The sequence below is a fragment of the Humulus lupulus genome, chromosome 4 (genome assembly GCF_963169125.1).
Source record: "Humulus lupulus chromosome 4, drHumLupu1.1, whole genome shotgun sequence".
NCBI classification, from domain to species: Eukaryota; Viridiplantae; Streptophyta; class Magnoliopsida; order Rosales; family Cannabaceae; genus Humulus; species Humulus lupulus.
Window position 1 is genome coordinate 183,790,998 of NC_084796.1, and position 9,847 is coordinate 183,800,844.

Sequence of the window (9,847 nt, forward strand, 5' to 3'; positions counted from 1 at the left end):
TTTATGTTCGTTTTTATCTTCTGGTCATAAACTGTTTAAACATATCTGGTTTCTGTTCAAACAGTCTTTGTGTCTGTTTAAACATTTTTGTAATAGTTCAACAATTAATTATTTAATTTGAATAATTAAGTTGGTAATCATAAAAAACGGAATTTCAATTGGTATCAGAGATAAAGATTTATCCTTTGAAATTAAACAACTTACTGATTTAAATGAAAATTTTGAAAAAGAAATAATTTCAAAAAGTGTTGAAATTAATAAGTTGTCTAAAGATTTGGATACTCTTGAGTAAAATGTTAGAATGCTTAACCCCGGTTCAACTGTTTTCGAGAATATACAGAATTCAGGTCAAAGAAGTCATGTGAGACTTGGTGCTTTAAGTTCTCAAAAATCAAAGAAAACTGTCTTTATCTCGGCTGGGATGCTATCGTCTGATGTTCCTGTGTCATCATCACTGAATTCTGTTGTATCCGGTACTCGGGTTGTTCCAACAGAAAGGACACAGTTAGCAGGTAAATCCAATGGTAAGTTCGAAAAATTCATTCCAATCTGTCACTTTTGTTGTAGGAAGGGTCATATTCGTCCTAAGTGTTTTACTCTTATGATTTTTTCCAAAAATGAGTATTTTGAAAAATTCATTTAGTTTGATAATTTCAAAAGAGTAAAAAAGGAAAATGTTCAATCAAAGAAAATATGGATAAAAAAGAATAATTGTTTTGCTGGTTTTACTAGTGAATATGATAGATCTGCTTCTTCATATTTTTGGTATTTTGACACTGGTTGTTCAAGACATATGACAGGTGACAAGTCTATTCTTACAGACTTAAAACCTATGCATTGTGGGTCTGTTACTTTTGGCAATGGAATTGAAGGTAATGTTCTTGGTATGGGTACTCTTAACTTTGAAGGGTTGCCTAGAATCAAAAGAGTGTTACTTGTGGAAGGTCTTAAAGCTAATCTTCTAAGCATAAGTCAAATTTGTGATCAAGGTTATACTGTTAACTTTGATAAAGAGAATTGTTTTGTTTTAAACAAGAATGGTGAGAATGTTCTTGAAGGTTATAGATCTAATGACAATTGCTACACTCTTCTGCCATCTATTATGTGTCACTCTGTTGTGAGTAATAACACTGATATATGGCATGCTAAACTTGGTCACATAAATTTCAAAACTTTGAAAAAATTGTCACATGCAGGGAGTGTTCGTGGCTTACCTAAGCTAGGTAAAGAATCTGATGGTAAGTGCAAGAGTTGTCAACTTGGTAAGCAATTAAAAATTACACAAGTATTTCTAACATAAATACTTCGAAAGTTTTAGAATTGCTTCACATGGATCTTATGGGTCCAATTCAAATTGAGAGTTTAAATGGGAAAAGGTATATTTTTGTTTGTGTGGATGATTTTTCTAGATATACTTGGGTGGATTTCTTGAAAGAAAAATCTGACACTTTTGTTGCCTTTAAAACTCTTTGCTTGAATTTAAAAGTTGAAAAAGATTGCAACATTGGAAAAATTGTTCGTATAAGAAGTGATCATGGTAAAGAATTTGAGAATTCAATCTATGATGATTTTTGTAAGTCTGCAGGTATCTCTCATGAGTTTTCAGCTCCCAAAACTCCTCAACAGAATGGAGTTGTAGAAAGAAAAAACCGCACTCTTCAAGAAATGGCTAGAGTGAAGCTAAATAGAAAAAAATTGACCAAACGGTTATGGGTAGAAGCAATTAACACTGCTTGCTATATCATAAATCGTGTTTTTCTCTGTCCAGGTACATCTAAAACATCTTATGAAATTTGGAAAGGTAAGAAACCAAGTGTGGCTTACTTTCATGTTTTTGGATGTGTTTGTTACATTTTGAGAGATAGATAAAGTCTTGGTAAATTTGATGCTAAGAGTGATGAATGTGTGTTTATTGGATACTCCACTAACAGTAGGGCTTATCGTGTGTATAACATGAGAACCCAAACTGTAATGGAGTCGGCTAACGTTGTTATTGATGATTCCAGGGATTTTTCTGAGTTTTCTACTGAGGAAGAAATTGAAAGGTTTATTGATGAACCTACTGAAAAACACGAAGAAGCCTGTGTCAGTGATACTACCGTTGCAACGTCTGGTCCATCTATTCCAACAGATTGCGAATCCAATGAAACTAATTCTGAACAGACAGAAAAGAAATTTCCAGATATTATTTTGGATGAAGTCCAAAAGGAACCATCAACCAGAGTTAAGTTACATCATCCAACTGATTTAATACTTGAAAATCCAAAAGACAGTATGGTAACACGGAGAAGGTTTAGTAATGTTGTTCAATTTGTTTGTTTCTTATCTCTAATTGAGCCTAAAAATGTGAAAGAAGCTTTAACTGATGAAAATTGGATTAAAGCTATGCAGGAGGAATTGGAACAATTTTTTAGAAACAAAGTGTGGATCCTTGTGCCAAGACCGTTGCATACCAATATTATTGGCACTAAATGGATTTTTAAGAATAAATCTGATGAATTTGGTACAATTGTGCGAAATAAAGCAAGATTAGTGGCACAAGGGTACACACAAGTGGAAGGAATAGACTTTGATGAAACATTTGCACCTGTTGCAAGACTTGAATCAATTAGATTATTATTGTCGATTGCTTGTTTGATTGGTTTCAGGTTGTTCCAAATGGATGTCAAATCCGCATTTCTTAATGGGATCTTGAATGAAGAGGTATATGTTGAACAACCTAAAGGATGAAGCAAATGATGATGGATTATGGGTTTGATCTTGACACTTTAACTATTTTTTGTGATAATACAAGTGCAATTATTATTTCAAAAAATCCTGTGCAACATTCCCGTACTAAACATATTGAGATTCATCATCATTTCATAAGAGAATTAGTTGAAAATAAAGTTCTTGTCTTAGAATATATTGAAACACATAAACAAATTGCTGATATTTTCACTAAAGCTCTTGATTCGGTTCGCTTTGATTTCCTCCGAAAATCTTTGGGGGTTTGTTCTCTTTAAATTGTCTTGTTATGGTATTATCCGCTTGATCAAATTTGTGTTATTTAAGGTTAAGAAAATTATCAATCAATTTGAAAATTTTATTGTGTGTCAAGCTGGATAATATGACTTGTGTTTATGAACCTTTGGTTGTATATTCTTGAGATAAATTTAATGAATTCCTCCTAGGCATATTTGATTAAATTAATCAATGTTTAATGTTTGAGCTTCCTTTTGTGTAGCATTGTTTCAAGCTCCTGTGAAAGAATAGAGATACCTACATCAGTGTGTGAAAGTCGTCTTTTGAGTAAGTTGGAACTTTGTAATTCAGAGTTATGAAGAGGATACGCTACCATAGAAAAGGGCTACCACTGGTGTAGTGTGACAGCGTCTTCATGGGTTACAATTATTTTTAATTTCGAAAAAGACTTATTTGTCATTGGGCAATGTTCCCTTGCATACACTGTCACACACTTATGCTTGAAACAATGCAATAAAAAAATTGTACACAGTTTATAAAAATTAAAAAATGTGTGTGAGTCTCATACATGTTGATTGATTCACTTAAGAATCTGTGCTTGTGACTGAATTGTGGTTTATTTCTCTCGAATATTCTTTCTAATTTTTTGTTTTCACAAGTGTTCTTATCCATGGTATACACTAACACTTATTTTCATTTGCTTGATTTTATTCTTATCAGGATAACTCACATTGATCAAAGCAGATTTTTTTTGGGTTGAGTTTTTATTTTTGTGCATATATAAAAAAAAAATGAAAATAAAAAAAATAATAATAAAAAAATTTTGACAAGGAAATTCATGGTGGACCGAATCATTGTGGTAATTATGTTAAATTATGCATTTATTTTGTGTGATTTAATATATTCTTTGTCTCCAAGGAATTTATTTTTGTCATCTTTCTCAATTTGGAATACAATGATTTGTATCTTTATTATCTTGTACCTTGTTTAGAATTGTTAATATAAAAAAAGGGGAAAAGGTCAATAAGAAGATCGTGTGGGGTATTTTTTTTGGTTACTTTTTTTTGGATTGTCATTTTATATCTATTTCCTATTATAACATAAAAAAAAAGGGTAAGGTTTTATGTAGATTGTGTGTCTTCAAGATTGTTTCCTTTTCTTGTTTAATTAAAACAATTTTTTAATAAAAAAAGGGAAACCTCTTTTTGCCGTGGGTGTCCAAATTGGGTAAGTGTTGTGTTTAAAAAGCTTGCCATTACCCTTTTTCTTCTCACCCACGATCTCTCCAAGTCACTTCTTCTTCTTCTATTTTTATTCTCTTTTTTTTTTTTGTAAGTGCTTTCTGTTTTTCAGAGAAGAAAAAATGGTGAGAACTCGTGGTGCTTCCTCTAAGAAGACTCCTACTTCTCAATCCAGGAAGGTGCCCTCTCCATCGCCACCTCCATCTGTGTCAACAACGGCTCCATCTGTTCCAGCACCTGCCTCATCTGTTGGAAAGACTTGCAAATCCAAGGTGCGCAAGAAGGTATTCTCCCTCTCTCATGAACACCCCATGGTGTTTCCAGATATCTCGACTGACATTGTCGATGTTGCACCACCATCTGAAGTGGTGGTGCCCTCTTGAGCCAAAGACTCATCTCCTCTTCCGATTGATTCTTCTCTGGCGACTAGGGCAAAATCAAAATCTGTTTCATCTTCTTCCAAAGCTGCTGCTGCTGGTTTGCTCAAATTGCCCTTGAAGTCGAGCCAGTCCAAGAAAAATTCTGTGACTCCCAAAAGGAAATTGGGGTTGGACACGTCTTCTTCCCCCTTGACTGCTACCAAGAAAAGATTGAAGGCTCATCCCCCATCTCTGTCTTCCTCTGAATCTGACCCTGAGGAAGAAAAGTCGGAATCAGAAGCAACCCGTGATACCACATTGTCTGATGAAACGGTTCCTGACAATGCAAAATCAGAGGCTGAGTCTGATGAGCCAGAAAAAGAAGACATTGTTCCCTCTGAACAAGAAGCTGAATCTGACTCAGAACCAATTGCAACTCCTTTGTCATCCAAGACTAAAGGAAAGAGGCCACTTTCTGATCATTCACCTTCTCATAAACGTTCAGGTGTAAATTTCAAACCTTTTTCTTCAACTTTTTGTTATAATGATAATGCTCGTGATATGGTTCTCTATGCTCAAAGGAAATTTATCATTGAGAGATATTATTTCTTGAGTGATCATCGACCTTATGGTGTGCTAACAATGCTTCAAGATCGAAAATGGACAGGTTCTTTCGTTAAATTTACTGGTTTTGTGGATAGAATAGTCAAGGAATTCTATGCCAATCTTACTAATGAAATTATTGAACCTAAATCTTCTATGTATAATAAAGTGTTTGTTAGGGGCCATTGGTTCTCTTTTTCTCCTCAAGACATTGCCCTTGCTTTGCATCTTCCCCTTGATGTCGAGGATGATGATGATGTTGCCTCTCTTGACAAGGGCACGATTATTACTGAATTGGTAGGGAAAAAAATGGTATGGCCATCTAATACAGTCATCTCGGTCTCTAATCTCACCTACACTTATGCTGTCCTCCATAAGTTTGCCACAACAAATTGGAAGCCCACTTCTCACACCGCCACTATCTCTTTTGATATGGCTTCATTTTTGTACAAGGTGGGGACCGGTCTTGGTATAAATTTGGCTTTGGTTATTCATGATCAAATCATTGGTTTTCGCAAAGGTAATAGGAAAAACTTGAATCTTCCTTTTCCTCATGTTATTTATAAAGTGTTGAGTATGCAGAAAAAAGATCTTCAACGTGATCAAGAAGATTTGGTAGCTCCCACTACTGCTGCTTCCAACAAGGCCTTTGCTGTAACGCCCCAAAATCGCTATTAAGGCTTAAGGGCCTTGATTAGTGTGCCTGGAGGGCATGAAGGAATTTATGTGTGATTTTAGTAAGTAAAATGCATGATTATGATTTAGAGCATGTTATATGACTATTTGACTATTTGAGATGCATGACTACGTGTATTAGTATGCATGTAGGCCCTGATTGTGTTAGAAGGGCATAATTGTAATTTTGGCCATGTTGGGCATAACTGTATTGATATGTGATGATTGCTGAGACCACATTGTGATGTGGATGTATCTGTGATTTGTGACTCGAGACGATCCCAGTGAGCAGACTAGTAGAAAGTCGAGGCGGAGATTTATACCCGGCTTGGGGCGAGCCTGGGGGTATAAATAGGAAGTTAATGAGTATATTGGGGTTTATTTTGATATCAAGGAATATTATTTGGTGACTTTTCAGGTATTGGGAAGCAAGCGGGAAAATATTAGAGACACTTGAGGATTAGCGGGAATTGGGTAAAATGACTAAAATGGCCCTACGTGGACAAAGGGTTTAGAATTAATAGGGAGGGCATTTTGGTCAATTGGCTTTTAGAGATTGATTTATAAGGCTTTACACTTAGTGGGATTTATAGAGAAAGTGTGTTGGCTGTGGAGAGAAAGAAAGAAAAAGGAAAGAAAGAAAAGAGAGAAAACAAAGGAGTTTTTCCAAAGGATCGGTTTGTGCATTCTTGCACCATTTCTCTCCATTTTTCTTGGGGCAAAGCTCAGTGGAGAGCTAGGATAGGCTGAGCATCAAGGATCTTGAAGTTAGGCTTGAAGATTTGGCAAGGATTAGCAAGAACACATCAACTTTTGAGGTAAGTTTTTAGAGTTTTCAGTTTTTAAGGGTTTGGTTGGTTTGAGCTATGTTTTGAGCTGAGATGATGGGAATTTTAGGGAATTTCTGGGCAAGCTTTGAGGAAGAGCAAGCTATGGAGGTCTAGGAAATGAATCAATGTCGAAATTTCATCAACGGTATGAATTCTAAGCCTTTAACTTTGTGTTTGATTGAAATTCTGGGTTTAGGGTTCATCTATGGTGAATCTTGAGATTTGGGATGCATGAGCTTGGGTTTTGATATTTAGGGATGCTTGAGTTGAGTGGAGAGTGTTTATAAGCTTGATTTTGAGTTTGGTAAAGATTTGGGGAAGTTTGGGTTGAGAATGGTTGAAGGAAAATCGCAGAAACGATTTTTGGGTGTGGTCTGGCTGCAACTAGCGCTACAGCGCTAGTTAGTGGGCGCTGTAGCGCTGCACTGTTCACAAAAGGGGATTTTTGGGCTTTTGTTGAGGGATTTTGACCTAGGGTTCGGGGCTCGATTCCATCACTTTGTTTTGGGGATCTAGGACTTCCCGGGGGCTCGGGATTGGTCCCGAGGCTAGGTTTTCGGACTTGGGGTTCAGTGTTGACTTTGACCTATGGCTGTGTTTAGGTGTGCGCTAAGGCTCGAGTGGGATCGTGCTCAAGGAGTCAAGTGTTGAAAGCTATCAAATTGACAGGTAAGAAAACTATAGCACCCATAGGACAGGGCATGGGCCCATAGTGTGATTGTAGGGCACGACCCCATATTGCATTACATGTTAGGGTGCAGACTTGATTGAATTGATATATGTTCAAATGTTATTTGAGATAGACTATCTGTGATTATAGTTGAATGATACGGCGAGGAGCCGAGAACGACAATGGAGCCGAGAACGGCGAAAGGCCGAGAACGGCAGTGGGGCCGGAAGTACCACATACCATGTGAAGTGCTTGTAGTCAGGGTGGGACCCCATGGATACAGGTGATATCCTTACGGTGAGGACCGAGACCCCAGGCTTTCGTAAGGCTTCTGGGGCGGCATGGCCGGATTGCTTAAGTCAAATGGTTGACCTGTTATCTGTGGACTATCTGATATGATTAACTGTATAATTTGCATATATTATGAACTGCATGAGTTTTCTTGCTGGGCTTCGGCTCACGGGTGCTCTGTTATGCAGGTAAGGGCATAGATTGAGTCAACCAGCCATGAGTACGGAGAGCGTGAAGCGACGCGTACATGTTCGGCCTGCCCGACTGCTTTGGTTGGGGGTTTATTCGAGAAATGGCTGTAATAATCTATGATTTTATGACTAATCAACTGTAAACTTATTTTAAGATGTAAATAGTTTTCAAACCATATTTTGGGATCCCAAATGTTTAATACTAGAAGTTGTTAATGAAACAACGCATTTTCAAAGATTACAGCCTTAAACTTTTGATTAGTCACACTTTCGTTTTAAAAACCTCGGTTAGCGAGTTCATTGCACACTGTTTTGTCTTAAAACTCACTTGGTAACGGCTCTAAGGAAGTAGGGCGTTACATCTGCTCCTCCTTCTGAAGCCACTGTTGTTCCATCAACCAAGAAAGTCAAGTCCCAATCTCTGAAGTTTGCCTCGGATGACATTCCTCATGCGTCCTCCTCTGTTGCCACAGATTTCGGACTTGTTGCATTAGAAATAGCTGCTGTTCCAGCCTCTGTTGATTCCTTGGCTGCTCGAGTGATGTCAATTGAAGGACTGCAACGTTCTGTGTTGGAGGCTGTTCAATCTCTATCCAAAGATCCAGTCGTTTAGTTTTATTTTAGTCTTTGTCAATTAGCCTCTGGACCTTCTTATTTTGAGGGGGAGTTAAGTCTAGTCTCTTTACATGTTTGTTATAAGTTAATGCATGTTTTCAGGGGGAGTTCTTTCTCTTTACTTATCACTAACATTTGTGTTGCAGGTTTTTGAATTAATTTTGTCTATCAAATTGCCAAAGGGGGAGATTGTAAAATCCTTTATTGGCATATTTGACAATATTGACAAAATTAATTAAATAAGTATTTTCGAAATGGGTAGTTTCCTGTTTTGTAATATTGAGTGGTAAATTTCAAAAAATGGGTAGTTTCCTATTTTGTTGAAATGTGTCTTTTTATAATCAGATTATTATATATATAATAATAAAATAAATATATAATCTCCTATAAAAGAATATCTTTTCTTGAATTGGAAATTATTGGTATTTATTTTATTTTTTGATCTGATTTATTTTGCCCAGAAATCGTGTACAACTTGCAGTGATAATGTATATATTGTTTCCTTATTTATTTAAGGAAACTGAGTTTAAAATCTGTCCAGGTTCAATGAATCTGTTTGAACGGATTGCCAGTCTGTTTGAGCAGATTCTGACTTTCCTGTTTTGGAAGATTTTCCATTTATTGGCTGATTAGTTTCTGATTTTTTTTCTACGACCTAAAGGGATTCAAAATAGTATATAATCATCCTTAGGTCGTTGGTTTTTCATTATCTCTCTTGCTGTATTATTTTCCAAATATTTTTCAAGTTTTAGAGAGACTTTTTATTATGTGAAGAACTTGAGTCCAGCAAGTTCTTAGTGGTTTATTACAGTGTACTTCTGTATTGTTTTCTTTGTGTTAATTGTGCAGGTTGAACACACTTGGACATTGGTCATCAAGCTTCGGGAGAAGTCTTGTTCGTGAGTCACTTTTCGGGAGGAAAAGTGCAAGTGTTAGGATTTGAAGGGAGTTTAAGATTTTAGCACTTCAGAAATTTGATTAGGAGTTTAGATTACAACAGTTGCGACAAATTCAAGAGGGAGTCTTTATTTGTATAAGTCAATTTGGTTTTGTAATCGTTTAGATATTCTTCTAATAAATTTCATTCTCTGGGCGTGGCCTCATGGACTAGTAGCAATCTGCAAAGATTGCTGATACCACGTAAAAATTCGTGTGTTCTTTACTTTATGTTCATTTTTATCTTCTGGTCACAAACTGTTTAAACATATCTGGTTTCTGTTCAAACAGTCTTTGTGTCTGTTTAAACATTTCTGTAATAGTTCAACAATTAATTATTTCATTTGAATAATTAAGTTGGTAATCATAAAAATCAGAATTTCATTTATATATTTTTTTGTTGTATCAATTTTAAACCAATTAATTTTTTGAGTTTTAATATTTAGTAACACCTCTCCACCCTAAACATATC

At 36.0% G+C, this 9,847-nt stretch overlaps 1 protein-coding gene across 1 annotated transcript; it reads left to right on the plus strand.

Annotated features, from left to right (window-relative positions):
• Positions 1-301: 301 nt before the first annotated feature.
• Positions 302-8,437, plus strand: LOC133832723 (uncharacterized). Its single transcript, XM_062263031.1, has 5 exons — positions 302-524; positions 4,158-4,191; positions 4,318-4,521; positions 4,636-5,821; positions 8,177-8,437. The coding sequence occupies exons 1-5, from the start codon at positions 302-304 to the stop codon at positions 8,435-8,437; spliced, it is 1,908 nt and encodes a 635-aa protein (XP_062119015.1).
• The last annotated feature ends 1,410 nt before the right edge of the window (positions 8,438-9,847 follow it).

Bases quoted from the DNA above. Each gene is read 5' to 3' on its own strand.
- LOC133832723 (XM_062263031.1), top strand. From the start codon at position 302: ATGCTTAACCCCGGTTCAACTGTTTTCGAGAATATACAGAATTCAGGT. The intron at 525-4,157 runs GTAAGTTCGAAA...TAATAAAAAAAG, and splicing joins GTTAGCAGGTAAATCCAATG to GGAAACCTCTTTTTGCCGTG. The intron at 4,522-4,635 runs GTTTCCAGATAT...TCTGGCGACTAG, and splicing joins TCTCATGAACACCCCATGGT to GGCAAAATCAAAATCTGTTT.